General features: G+C 58.9%; 1 protein-coding gene across 2 annotated transcripts in view; it reads right to left on the bottom strand.

The window, feature by feature from the left end:
• Positions 1 to 1,122: 1,122 nt before the first annotated feature.
• The window catches only part of Pxdn (peroxidasin), a 75,943-nt gene continuing 62,989 nt past the window's right edge, over positions 1,123 to 14,076 (bottom strand). For both annotated transcript variants that reach the window (XM_046431982.2, XM_046431983.2), the window contains 7 exons: positions 12,339 to 13,842; positions 10,747 to 10,881; positions 9,938 to 10,146; positions 5,924 to 6,044; positions 5,550 to 5,682; positions 4,034 to 4,147; positions 1,123 to 3,193 (listed from right to left, as the gene is read on the bottom strand). In XM_046431982.2, the coding sequence (XP_046287938.1) occupies positions 3,074 to 3,193; positions 4,034 to 4,147; positions 5,550 to 5,682; positions 5,924 to 6,044; positions 9,938 to 10,146; positions 10,747 to 10,881; positions 12,339 to 13,842 (2,336 nt within the window). In that variant the 3' untranslated portion in view covers positions 1,123 to 3,073. The remainder of the gene's footprint in view (positions 3,194 to 4,033; positions 4,148 to 5,549; positions 5,683 to 5,923; positions 6,045 to 9,937; positions 10,147 to 10,746; positions 10,882 to 12,338; positions 13,843 to 14,076) is intronic.

Below are 14,076 nucleotides of genomic sequence, written 5' to 3'. Positions count from 1 at the left end.
CTTTGAACTGTGGATCAATAACCACTGACGACAGATTCGGTTTTGGTAAAACACACTGAAAATGAAACTTTCCATGGCCCTAATGATATGCTCAGTGTCAGAAAAGGAAAGACAACAGCATGGGAGCCAGAGCTTCTGCTCACTACCAACCCCAGACTTCCACAGGGGAAAAGCCACACCAGCTTGATTAGTAGCTGAACAGTCATGGCAACGAGCAGAGGGAAATCATTCCTTCCCTCTCAGAACACCAAGCCAGCAGGAATGAGGCGCGTCCTGAGCCGGGGCTTCCTGGCAGTGTCCCAGACTACTGGGCTGGCACGAGGAACCATAATGGGAAAAACACTCCCTTGAAGATCACTTTGTTAAGTCGGGGAAACCTTGAGGGCATCACAGGAAGGACTAGGGAGGAGCTGCTGCGGGGGCTTTGCAACCTGCTTCCTTCCTGTGGAGTCCCAGCGGTCTCCAAAGGAAACCAGACACTCCAAGCACAGATGGAGACCCACAGACGTAAAACCAGTCACTGCTGGAGTCTCCACCACCTTCCAAACCCAGACATGCCGCCCACTAGCACTGCCTCTGGGCCCGGGGCTCCTGAACATTTGTTGCATGAATGTAAATGAATGGGAATCCTGCATGTGGATGTCTTGGGCATAAATAGAAACTCCTGAAGAACCCAGCAGGAGCCTATTCAGATGCCAGGACGTTGAAGAAAACCCAGGGCGCAACCTCAGGCCTGGGGCTGGCGCGGCTGAGGTTGGGCTGACACCCCGGTGAACTGTGCAAACACACGGGTGCTCTCCTGACGTGGCAGTTCTGCAGTCTTACAAAGTTCAAGATCGGGAGAAATGGAGACCTGCTCCTGCCACACACAAAATACTCAACATCAGATTTGCCATGTCACGAAAAGAAGGCTTGCTGCCTCTGAGTGAGAGCCCATTTTATCTCAGGCCCACTTTCCTTTTCCTGCTCAGGTTGCGGTACAGAACCACCCGAGACTGGGGCACTCCTGGGCAACTGTTGAGGACCCACCTCTTTCTTCATCCAGCTTCACTGTCACCTGCACAACAAGTTGTAGCCCAAGTATCATCTCGAGGTAGAAAGAAAGAGCCGGGCTCCCCTGGACACGGTGGGCCTTTTATTTGAACTGAAGGCGTCATTACATAGTGCAAATGTTTCTTTGGTAATGTACTGAATACAGTGAACATGAAAAGGCATTGGCTGTTGGTGACAGAACAGGAAACAAATATATACACTAGGCTTCAGGCCACAGCACGGCCCTCACCTGCTGCCAGGACACTCCTCAGGTCACCAAGACCGAGCGCCAGCTGGGGACTCCACAGGCACGTCAGTTGGAGTTACAGAGATTGACAGCCCTAGACCCTTGCCCCAGCCACGCACTGCACTGCAGCCCCTCTGTGTGCAGCAGCAGAGGCCCCAGTGCAGGTCACAGCCACTCTGCCACCTGAGCCACTAGCCATAGGATTTTAGGCAAACTCGTGAGCTTCCTCGTTCACAGAACTGTTTTAAGATTCGATTGCTAAATTTGATTTAATATTTCAGAAGAAATGCTGTGGCCTGGGAAATACAAGCCAGCCTTAATTTATTCTTTAGCAATGTGAGGATAAGCAGTCCAATACCCACACTTGTACACAGACCCTAGTCCACTGCCAACACCCCACGCTCTGTGCAGCAGGCCTCAGCGACCCCCTGGGTGGACACCAGGCTAGCCATCCATCACACCAACCTCCCCAGCGGGGAAGGCCCCTCCTGGGCCAGATGCTGCAAGAAGCCAGTCTTCCCTGTCCCCACGATGGTCTCACTGCATGTTCTCAGGCTGACTCCTGCCACCTGGCTCTAGACCTGGGTCCTCCGCGTCCCCTCCCAGCCAACCTCAGGCAGGAAGAGACTCAGAAATGTGTAGAAGGAAATCAGCAAGTTCAGAATGTTCCTCAAAACCCAGATCACTCCGTCTTTAGACTAAGACAGAAGGTTTTGGTCAATTAAAAAGAGACCATGAGGTATGACAGTTGCTTTTCACTAAATTCTAAAACCAAAAATTAAAAAATAAAAATAAAACAAAAGAATACTTTTGTATGATGATGTTTCTGCCATATCTACACCTAAGAAATGGGCAGGCTTCTTTTTAATATAAAACATCATACAGTTAAACAATACACAAGGTACAGGGATTCATTTTTTAAAGGTTCACATGATGTGGAGTCACAGTCCCCGCGCTGGGACTCCGGTTGTCACTGCCCTGCAGAAGGACCTGGAGAGTAGGCCTTGCTCGTGGTCAGCAGAGGAGCTGGCAAGCGCACCAAGGCCGCAAGCCACTGGCCAGTGCATGGGCCTGCCAGGAGGCTACAGGAGGAAGAGGGAAGGTTTCCACTCCGGCTCCAGGAGAAAGAGCCCGTCTGTGTGGTGGCCCGGTGACGTCCCTCCGTGGGAGGAGGAGCAGTCACTGACACACGGCTGCTTCGCTTCATGGTTAAATACTGAGTTGCTGAGAAAGGACCAAGAAGGTGGGGGCAGACAGCAGGCAGGGAGCGGGAGCCCGAGCGACCCGACCGGGTCCCCAGAACGCTCTCCTAAAGATCCCGTTTTGTTTCGTGCCAAATGTGATTTTCTTTTTTAGTGTGGTCTGATGCAGCCCAGGCTTCAAGAGCCTCCTGCCGCCTCTCTGTGAGGCACCCTACTGCCGGCAACACCCGTCTGCCAGTGCCTGGCCCCAGAGCCAGGCGCAGCAGGCGTTTAGAGGCCTCCTGCCTGACGGAAAAGAAGTGGTGTTATCAGGCAGAATCAATTTAGGAGCCTAAAGAGTTAACTGTGCGATTTAATAGTAGCACCAGATTTTCACTTGAAAGAATTAAATAAAACCTGAGAAGTCTAACACAGAGTCGCTCCCCTTCCTGCCTGCCGCTTCCTCCACGGAGCGCAGGTCTGGGGCGCCTGGGCTGCTGTCTGAGGCCCAGCCCAGTCCCGACACTCGAGTGCAGGGGCTCCCTCTGGTCTGCACTCCTGGTGGACTTTGTTCCTGCAAGAACTGTACAGACCACCCGAGAGCCTGCAGGAACTAGGGCTTCTCCTCCGTGCCTTTCTCCACACAGACTGGACAGCAGGCTCCTTCCGCTTCCACGGGCTCGGGGCAGGTGGCAGGAGGGCAGGATTCCACGAAGCAGGTGACCTGCCCGTCCTGGAGGAGGGGGAGATGGGCACAGTGTCATTTCAAGAACTGACCTGGACATGGGGCCGGTCACTGCGTATCCACGTCCCCACCCCTTGGCCTGCAGAGGCCTTCCCTCTCCTGTGACTAGAAAAGGGGACCTTCTTGGCAGGCTTCCCAGCTATAGACTCAAGGTAAGGGAACCGCCACTTGGATCATGGATGACTCACCCTCCTCCTACCCCTGACTCCTCCAGGACAATGGACCAGAGAACACCAGGAGGCCACCTAGGCCTGCTCTCCCTGTTTGCTGCCCAAAGGAGACAGGCCCAGGGTGCTTGGGTGCCCTCCCCACATCCCTGGCAAAGGCACAGCCTCATCTGCGGCGGCACCCGAGGCGCCTGGGGGTCCTCATGCTCACAGCCCCGACAGCCCCAGTCTGGGCTGCAGGTGGGCTTCTACGGCCTGCTGGTACCCACGCCCCACTGCTCACCTTCTCCCAAAGCCAGCTCGAGCCCCATTTCCTGTGTTGCTAGTGCCCCAGGCCAGAACTGGACAGAGCCAGCGGGGCAGGTGATTACCACGGACTCTCTGGGGGAAGGAGCCCAGCGGCTGTGTTTTCAGGTTTCCGGGGTGGACATGTTAGTGCCACAGCTGGCAGAAGGTGGAGCTGGAGCACACAGTGCCCACTGCTTACCCTGCCCTGAGCATGGCTGCACACTGCCCGGGCCTGGGCACCAGCACTGCCTGGCAGGTACAGCTACAGCTGGCACCAAGAGGTGGGCCCCCGTGCTCCCGTGGAAAGGCAGGGACAGGGGAGGAGCTGGACTGGCCCCTGACGTGTGGCATGGCGGGGGCTCTCTGTACTCACTTTGCACCCACAGACGGTGCAGGGGTCGGGTCTCCACGTGGCGCTGTTGACACGGGGCTCTCCACTGGCATCCACACACTCTGTGGTGCTGAGCCGGGACTCCAGCCTGTTGATCTGCAGCAGGGCACAGAGCGTCCCCGTCACCTCTGAGCCAGCCTCCCCCATGAGGTGACACCTTACACTGTTCACACACAAAATTCTGAAGCACTGCTGGGAACCTCAGTGGCACTGACCAGACAGGCTCCCGATGGCCTGGCAGCCTCTCTGAAGCCAGAGGAGCTCAATAGAACTAAAAGGAGGGGACTTGGGAGCGAGGGCACTTTCCTCCCATGACTGCCCCCAATCCAGGGCAAAGCGCACTGCACGCAGTGTTCCAAGGAGCGGTGGCGGGCCAGCCTGGGGATTAGGCCACCTTGCTTCCCACGGGTGGGGTGCTGGTGTGCACTGGACACATGGTGTCCACACTAAAGGTGTGGGTCAGTGATGCAGGATGTGGGGGAGGCTGCAGGAGCCCAGAAGACCCTCTGAGGGCCACCTTCCCACACCCTGGCCTTTGTGCAGAGGGCCCCCTCTACGAGCAGGGAGAAGCCAAGGTCCTGCCACTGTCTGCAGCCATGCACTCCGTGAGAGGGATGCTGTGCTGTGGCTCACTGAATGCTTCCCACTCGGGGTGTCCTGTCCCTTGCAGCTGAGCCTGATCTCAGTGGTGCTCAGGTCCGGCATAGAGAGAGCACACTCACCACACGCCTTCCTGTTCTGGGAACAAATGTCTGTGAACCCTGCCCAGCTGCAGCGGCAGCTGTCCTGACAGTAGGCCACACCAGCTGTGCGCAGAGGAGACCACCAACCTGTTGCCTGTGTGTGTCCACAGGGGCAGCTTCTTGTCGCAGCCCGCCAACCACAACAGCGGTCTCGGCCTTGCAGAGCACACCCTTACCTATGCACGGGCCAGGCTGCCCCAGAGTTGAGTGACCGCAGGCCTGTCTACCCTGCCAGGACCCTAGGCACAGGCGGCTGATCCCGAGTTAACTCAGAGCCGGGCCTGTGTGGGTCTCAACGGAGACATGCGTGTGAGCACTGAGCTCAGCACAACGACAAGGCCAGGCCTGAGCCATAGCTGCCTGAACATCACATGACCAAAGGAGTCAGCAGGGTGTCACCTGAGACCCCGTCTGTAGCCTGCAGCCATCCCTCTCCAAGCAGCTGAATAGGAGTTCAGGTTTGCCTTCTCCCCAGCGGCCCCTCTTGGGGCTTCCTGAGACTTTGCACCAGCTGTGTTCTCAGCAAAGTCACCTGGCTGGTGGCCACACAGCCCATGACACTACCCACTGCCTGTTGTCCCTGATCCTCTGGGAAACCCGGGGAGACGAGCAGGGCCCACAGCAGCAAGCTGTGGACTGGAGTGGTGCCCAGCAGGGTCCTCGCCCTCAGTCCTTGGAGAAGGAAGGCCTCCTGATCAGAGGAGGCAGGCGGGCTGCGGAGAAGGCTGCTGGTGGAGGGGCTCAGCCCGCCTCACCTGCTTCCTGAGCTCTGTGATGGTCTTCTGCATTTCCAGGACAAACTCTCGGAAGTCGCTGGTCGCTGGTGCTCCCGGGCGCTCCCGGGCGGCTGAGGTGGTGTTGCCCTGTAGTTCGCTGGGTTTCAGCACACTACGGGAGGGGAAGCACAGACTCACCCACGGTTCAGATCCTGGCTCCTGAGCTCCCTGAGCACAAGGGCCGTGGCCCAGCGTAGCCCCCAGGGTGAGGCTGCAGGCCTGTTCCATCTCCCCGGACATCCCTCCCGTGACAGCCTGGCTGAAAAAAAGCGCAGGCTGGCAGGGAGACCGCGGCCTGTCACAAGGCATCCGGCAGCTGGGGGCCTGCTTCCAGTGTACCAAGAGACCAGCACCTTCGCATCTTCCGGGGTCGCATTCCCCGGCGGGGCTTGTCCTCCCTGTAGCTGAAGTCCAGAGACCGCCTGCCTCGGAAGTGGTAGGAAAACGCGTTGAACTGTCCCCTGGTCCTACAGTCTAAAGAGAAACCAGAAAAGGGCACGCTGCAGACAGTGAGGAACTACGGTGCATCTCATCAAATGTGAACCCCCTTTGTGGGGCAGTCAATGAGCCAATTGTGGTGCCTGGGGCCAGGAAGGGATTGTGGATCTGACCTCTGAGGTCCCTAGGCATCCAAAAGGTGGGAGTGGGCCCCACTTCAGCACCCGCAATGCCACCAGGCCACCCTGTCGTCTGACCAGTCCCCCACAGCTCACACACAGAGGCCAGGGGCTGACTCCAGAGGCTGCTGGCGTGGGGGCCCCCTCCTATGGCCCGGTGGCCTGGTGCACCTGACAACCTCCCCCACCCATCCTACGGAGGTGGGTCCACCTCTGCTCCACCCAAGGGAGTCCCAGACACCTTCTCTGAGGCTTTTCTCCTGGGGCCCAGGTGGAGTGAGATGCTCTGGGCATGGGACCCTGGGGCTTCCCACATCATCCACACGGAGGTCAGGGTTTCTGGGGGCTTGTGACTCTGCCTCACTGAGGACCAGAAAGAAGGTCAAGGCCACTCTGCCCTTTCCTGATTTGACAGCCTCAGGGGACCACTGCGGCAGGAAGGTACAAGACCAAGGCCCACGAGGACAATACCGAGGCCCTGTGGTGGGCTCTCCAGTTCCCGTCCTAGGTGGTATTCGCGGGCTGGCTAGATTGTCATCTGGAGAGGGTTCTTCAAGGATCGCAGCCCATTTCTGCCCACGACACCGCTGAGGAGGACCCTTAGCTCGGCACTGTGTCCCAGCACCTAAGCACTGGGCTTCTGGCCCAGGCCCAGCGTGCCGACCCGCCCGCGGCACCCGGCCTGCCGATCGCCCCAGAGCACACGGAGTGAAGTGTCTGAAATGGCTCAGATAAATGCATCGGACCAGCCCGGCAGGGCCCCTCACAGCCCTGGCCCCTCCTGGGACCCCAGTCCTCCACGTGTGGCGGCCAGGCCAGGCCCCGCACTCTGACACAAGGCAGGATGAGCCTGACTGGTGTCCCCTCCCTGGCAGACTGGGGTGGGGTGGGTCCCTGCAGAGTCCCCAGTGGGGACTCAAGAAGGCAAGGTGGCTCCCAATCCCAGGCACCACAGAGTGGGTGCGCCAGGGAGGGGTCTGTAGCCATGAGGTCCCCAGGGAGCAGGCTGTGTGGGGACGGGCCCCAGCCCTGCCAGGAGAGCCCTCGGGCTGCCTGGTGTGCAGGGCGGGTCTGGGCCATGCTGCTCAGGCCGTGGGCTCTGCCCTGGCTCAGGAGGCAGGAGCTGCCCGGCTGGTTGGCCCCGGTGAGGCTGGGGGAGCAATGTGAGTGGACACAGGGAAGCCGATGTGCTCCTGTCAGTGAGCTGGACCACGCAGGGCCCAGGACAGCGTAGGCAGAGAGCCTGAGCCCAGAACCAGAATCCGTCCTGAAACCAGCCCTGCCCAGGAGTGCCAGTCCCTACTGGGCACAGTCCTCTGCCCAGGGCCCTGGGGGCTGTGAAGGAGGCGTTGCTCATCTCCCCCCTCGGGCAGCGTGCTCACAGACCCCTGGGTTTGGTGAAACACCAGCACAACCCCTTAGGGAGACCCACGTCCCCAGCCAGCAGACAGACTTCACGTGTCTCCTGATGCCCGGCACCAAGCCCAGCGAAGGGTCCAACCTGAGGAAATATCAGGTGAGCTGCCCGGAGGCGATGGCTACGTGACAGAGGAGTGAAGACAGGCCGAGACTCGATTCCTGTTTAGACGATGCCACAGGACATGCAGGTGAGAGGTAAGTCATGGCCCTGAACAGATCTGGAGCCCAGATGTAAAGCAGCACAGAGGACATCACTGGACATTACTGAACAGATGGCAAAATCTGAGTGACCTCCATAAACCGCTCACGAAAACGTCCCAATTCTGACAATACACACTTACGCTACTTAGAAGCAAGGCAGTGCAAGGCCTACAATATCCTGGGCTAATACAGAAAAACATCCACATTGCGCACACGCATGTGCACACATACACACACACACACACAGTGACAGAGGGGCACTGTAGGGCAAGATGTTAACAACTGGTGAAGCTAGGTTCAGTGTGCAGTTCCTAATCGTGTCCCAATGCTCACTACAACAATTCCAAACGATTTCAGAGTGCTTAGCGCAAATGAGGGTGTGGGCGTGCACTTGCATGTGTGTATGTGTGCATGTGTGAACACATGGGCCTCGGTGTGTGAGTGTACGTGCATCTGTGTTCATGTGTGCATCTGTTTTTCCCTAAGACTCCTCAATCCCACAAATAAGTCATCATTGCTACCCTGGTCAAGAGCATCAGTCACCCACCGCCCAGGAGCTGTTTCTTAGGATTCCCAGGGGCACAGGGGGCAGCCTCGGGGGCTGACAAGACGTGGCCACAGCTTAGGAAGTGTGCTGGACAGGCGCCTTCTTTGAAAGTTGAACCAACATAAATAGAAGCTGATATTCTGGCCTGTTGAACTTCAATTCTTTCTTTTTCTTTTCCTGCTATATTTTAGATACAGCTTTTGGGTTAAAATAAAAACAGATAACCTTACAAAGCATTTTTAAGCTGTGGTGGCCCAGGGCCAAGCCCACTGTTTCAGGGGAAAGTACCGGAACCCAGTGTTGGCAAGTAGCTCCTGTGGTTGTGGCTGCCCTGCAGAGAGCAGAGTGCCCACAGGAGCGGGAGCACCAGCCCAGCCGGCTGGGTCTTCAGTGGAGAGCAGACGCCTGGCTCCGGTCCAGCGCAGGCAGCCAGAGGGCCTGCTGAAGTTATCAGATCGCAGAGTCCCTGCATTCGAGAGTAAAAATAGCTGGCTTTCCCATGGCTTTCAATGGAACCATTTTCTGCCAGCAGAATGGATTTCTCTGCTGTGCTCGAGCAGAAGCGTTCACGCCCGATGCACAATGAGAACACAACAGAGACAGGTAAAGGTCCCCAGCAGAAGTGAGGAGGCAAATGCTGTGACCCGGAAAACTAGGCCCCCAGCAAGCAGTGTCCATGCACGTGAAGCGTCCCACCACACACGCAGGCACGTGTGCATTGATGTATGTGTGGAGACAGGAAATCAGATCACACACTTCCCTCCCAGAGACTGAGACCCGCCGAGGACCATCTGAACACCCAGTGGACCTGCTGCACCTGCGCTCCGGGCAGCAGGAGGAGGAGGAGGCCACCAGTTTCTGAACTCTGTGCTCCTCCTGAGCCCACCTACTGTGCAGGCTCCATGAGGGCAGCCTGGCCAGCATGAGGGGCAGCCCCGCTTTTTTAGGGTGCGAGTGCCAGGCTGCCTCCACGTGCCCTTCTCCACCTGCCCCGAGGCTGGGCTTCGCCCAGGGGCACTTGTGTTCAGACACTCACCAGGCTCTACAGGGAGACCAGCCAGGCCTGAGGAACACTGTGCCTGCGCCCCTCCCAGTGCTGCAGTCACTGTGGACACGGGGCCCACGGATCACATGGCCACCGTGAGGGGTGGGGCGAGGCAGGGCGGGGGGTGGAGTGGGGCCCGCCCTGTGCACATTTCCCAGTGCCAGGCAGGGACCATCACTGGCGTGCTGCAGTCTGCGTCTGCACAGACGACCTCCAGCTGTTATTTCCCCTGTGCCCTGCTCCTAAGGTCTGCCGGGAGGTTGTGCTGCACGGCAGCAGCCGCCTGATCTCATGTGGCCATGTCTCCTGATGGCACCGAGGCCAGGAGGAGCGGCTGCCCAGACCTGCTGCGTGTGCACAGCCCTCGGGGTGTGTGAGGCGCGAGCTCCTAGGGAGCATCTCAGGACGTGTGGCCAGTGGGCTGGGTGCAGAGGCCACAGCTACCCCACCCGTGCCCATCCCCCCCACACTGTCGGGCTGCCCTTGGCCGACACTGGAAACACAGGAGTGGGACGGGCAGCGTGGGCCCCCAACGCACCTTCGCAGCAGTCCTGCCACAGCCGCAGGTCCACGCGGGGGATGTCCTCGCAGCTGCCATAGCCATGTGGGAACTCAGCCACCCTGAACACGTCCCCTGGCACACGGGTGATGTTGTCTGAGTTGTCGCAGAGGATCCTGGCCAGGGACGTCTGCTTGAGCTGCGTCAGCTGGGCGGGGGAGAACACCCCGGGGTTTTCATACCACAACCTGCATGGGCAGAGACGGCGAGGTCAGAAGCAGGAAGGGACGCCCCGGGACCCAGGAGTGGGCTGGGCTGTCTCTCCAGCAGCAGGGAGCTGGCCAAGAGCAGCAGCTGCAAAGGGGTCAGCACTGCTCACGCTTCTCCCCAAACAGAGCGGATGCAGAACCCCGAACACAGGAGGCCACCTGCCAGCTGCCCGGGCAGCAACACGGGGGACAGGCCACTTACAAAACAATGATATCTGCAAGCCGTCTGCAGAGTTACTAAGGAATAGGGAGGGTGGGCCGCCTCCCAGGCATCCAAGTACAGTAACGACGCCAGCCTAAGACGCAGAGAGGGCCAGCCAGAAGCTCAGCTGCTCTGAGGTCCACAGGGGCAGAACTGCATGGGTGGACCCACAGGCTTCCAGGAGCTGAATCCTGCCCCTCAGGCTGGGGACTCAGGGCACCTGGCCACGTGTGGCTAGCCTAAGGAGGTGGGGCCATGCCCCTGGCAGGCAGGGAGGTCCTCATAGGTCCACCAGGGTGTAGCTTTTCCTTCTCAGCCAGGACGGGTCTCGGTGTCTCTGGTTGTCACGGCAGGCTCTGCAGGGCATCCGGGCTCACCTGTCCCCATCCCGCAGGCGCCGGAACTGTGTGCTGAGCAGGCACATCAGAGTGGGCCCCAGGCGGCTGCCAGGAACCAGGTCCTCCACCATGAGGGCCGGGAACAGGTCGATGTTGAGGGTGGAGCCGTACAGTCTGCAACAAAGAGGCAGGTCCCTTACCTCACAGGGCTGCACGCGGCAGAAAACACAGCAAATGCAAACGTCCTCATTTTTCCTTTCACTCCTTTACGTTATTCATAACTACACTTCACAAACAAATTCACCTTTATTTCTTTGAAACATATATCCATTATACTTCGAAGACTTTTTTCCTACTTTCTATTTTGTGGGTGTAAAATGTACCTGCCCCAACTTATCTATCAAAGATTTGAAAAACCCAAGAAAGCAAATTAAACCACACACCCCGCTGCTCTGCAGGGAAAACCCACCATCCACTATGCCTGCCGGGCCTCTGTCCATGGACGTATGGACAAGGACCAGTATGTAGCCACAGCCACAGCTTTAACAGAATGGAACTGCATTCTACCATACATTGGAAATATATCTGCCATAATGAAATGTTTTCTAACAAAGATGCCAAAGGACTAGGAGGAAGCTTAAGTGTCAGATGACGAACTTCTTTACCAAATTCTTCCAATTCCTCAGAAATGCTGGCTTACAAACACACACTGATGATTTCTACCGGTCGTTCACGTCCCAGAGTTTCACGGTTTTCAAAGGCTGTGCTGGTCAACAGGTGCCATGGTCCCAGGCTCACTGGAGTCCTAAAGGTCTGGGATCCCACGGCCACTCCCCACAGAGCACACAGGAGGCACACGTAGCCAGGGCCTCTGCCTCTGATCAGCAGGCACCCCAGTGGGCTCCTCCATGGGCACAAGCTCCCAGGGGCCTGCAGAACACAGCTGCGCTCTCTGTTCCATGTCCAGGCACCCTGGATGTCCAGCACCTCAGTGGGAAGCTGCTTCTCAGAGGAACCTGGAGGCTGACTGGTCTGTGCCGGACAGGGCACCCATTGGACTGCAGGGACCAGCCGCCTGCAGACTTCCCCAGAGGACTTGCTCCCTCCTGCTCTGTCTTCTTCCCATCCCCTCCATGCCCAGGGACTTCCCATTGGCTGCCCCGAGTGCTCAGGGGTGTGCCAAGCCTGACAGCTTCCTGTGCCCAGGTGAAGGCCTATCATATCCCACGACCGCTGCTGCTCAGAGATGGCACTTGGTGGGGACTCCTGGCAAGTGGAGGGGCTACAGGAAAGCCAGATCCACCTGCCTGAGTTGCTCAGCACAGCCTCAGTTCTGGAACATTCTAGGGTAATTGGCCCTTCAGTCCAGCCACACCCTGGCTAGAAGCACAACTGGGTCAACTAACTGGGAGCTTGTCCTGGCTCAGCAAAGCTCACCTCCTGAGCAGGCTGGGCAGGTGGGCAGCGAAGACCTGGCTGGGCTCTGCCCTCGCGCCCCCGACACTTGGTGGCCAATGGCGCTCTCCTCTCATCCCCGGGCGGTGCCACACACACACAGCAGCGGCACAGCCCGTGGCCAGTCACACTGGTGCCCACACAGGAGCCAGGGCAAGCGGCTTCCCAGAACTCACCTTCGCAGCTTCTCGCGGATCTCAGGGTTCTTGATCTCGTTCTTCAGGTCCTCAAAGGTGTGGGCGGCGGACAGGTTGCAGTAGACCCTGTAGTCATGGTAGGGCGGGATGCCGTGGTCCCGGCCCCGCTGGATGTTGATGGCAGCCAGGTCGAGGGCCACTGTGTGCGCCATGGAGAAGAGCCGCTCTGTGAGCTCCGTGTTCAGCAGCTGAGAGGGCACACGCATCTTCCCTGCCACCCCGAAGAGACCCCTGAGCAGTGGATCGATGCCCCCCTCGTTCACGATCCGGAAGGGTGAGAAGAAGGCTTTGTGGAGGGGGATGTGGCCCTGCGCGATGGGCTGCAAGTTCTCGTCCAGCCTCTGGAGCACAGGATTGATGAGCGTGTGGCCAAACCTGAAGGCCGCGGTGGCGAAAGCATTGAAGATACCAGCGTTGACGTTGGGGTCGTAGCCCCGGTACTCGCCCAGCATCTTCATGCCCACCTCCCCCAGGACTTTGGGCAGCCAGTGCTGGTAGGTGATGTGCTGGATCTCTGCCCCCACGATCTTGCGGGTCTCGTGGTAGATGGTGTCCCCGTCCCAGTGCGGGTTCAGCTTCAGCAACTCTGTGGCGATGCGGTTGTGCTCGCGGAACCACAGCGTGTGCATGCTGGTCAGGCCCAGCTGCTCGTTGGCCCGGTGGTCCCCAGCCAGGAAGCAGGGGATAGGGCTCTCATTCTCATCCCTCATGCACTCGGTGGGGGGTCCGGTGGCGAAGGGCAGCAGGGGCTTCCCGGAGCGCTGCACGATGCCCTGCCGGAGCAGGCCGCGGTGGCTGGCCAGGTCCCGGATGCTGCGGGCCTCGTGGTCTGAGCTGCCGTACACATTGGATGCGTCGATGTAGGAGGTGAGCTGGTTGATCTGCTCCCGTGGGTACACGGAGTTCATGAGCAGGGACGTCATGCCACTGCCGCACACGGGGCTGGAGCGCACGAAGAACATGCAGCGGGCACCGCTGCGCACGCGGGGGTCATTGGGTGGGATCATGACGGAGAAGCAGGGGGGGTCGTTGCTGCACACGGAGCTGCAGTGCTGCCCGTCGGAGAAGCGGGCCTGGCTCAGGGCCACCACCGTGGAGTCCAGGTCGTGGTCCAGGAACTGGCCCCACTGCATCAGCATGTGCGTGAACTGCTCGTCTGCCGTGACGGCCTCCGTGCCGATCAGCGTGGTGGACACCAGGCGGGGCATGGGCAGCACGTGCCCGTTGTAGAGCCGCTGGGGGTTGACGCCGCGGGGCGTGTTGAAGCCGTTCTCGTACACGGCCGTCAGCAGGCGCTCGAAGGCCGTGAGCGAGGCGCCCCACATGGGGTGCTGCAGGTTGTTGCAGGTGCCGTCGTGGGTCCGGTACTTCTGGTGGAAGCACATGTCGGAGCAGTTGTTCACTCGCCGGTGGGCGGTGCAGCCTGACAAGTTGGCGATGAGGCTCAGGTACTGCGGGGACACCAGGTCATTGTAGTGGTAACCTGCAACACAGGCAGTGCTTACCTCCTGAGGGTGCGTGGGCCTCTCTGGCTTTGGGGTAGAACTCTGCCCAATGCCCCTGCTGTTCCTGGTCATGAAGCCCTCACGGGCCCTGGGCCTCCATGCCAGGTCCACTGTGGCGACACTGACAGAGTGAGGCCACCTGCACCTTCCCATTTCCTCTCTTCTCCCATGTGGCCCAGCTTGCAGCTACTTGAGGAGAACAGGCAAGAAAT

This window comes from Marmota monax, unplaced genomic scaffold, assembly GCF_021218885.2.
Source record: "Marmota monax isolate L192 unplaced genomic scaffold, Marmota_monax_Labrador192_F-V1.1 WCK01_AAM20220418_F8-fsc00633, whole genome shotgun sequence".
NCBI classification, from domain to species: domain Eukaryota; kingdom Metazoa; phylum Chordata; class Mammalia; order Rodentia; family Sciuridae; genus Marmota; species Marmota monax.
This window is presented reverse-complemented; position numbering and strand designations above follow the sequence as displayed.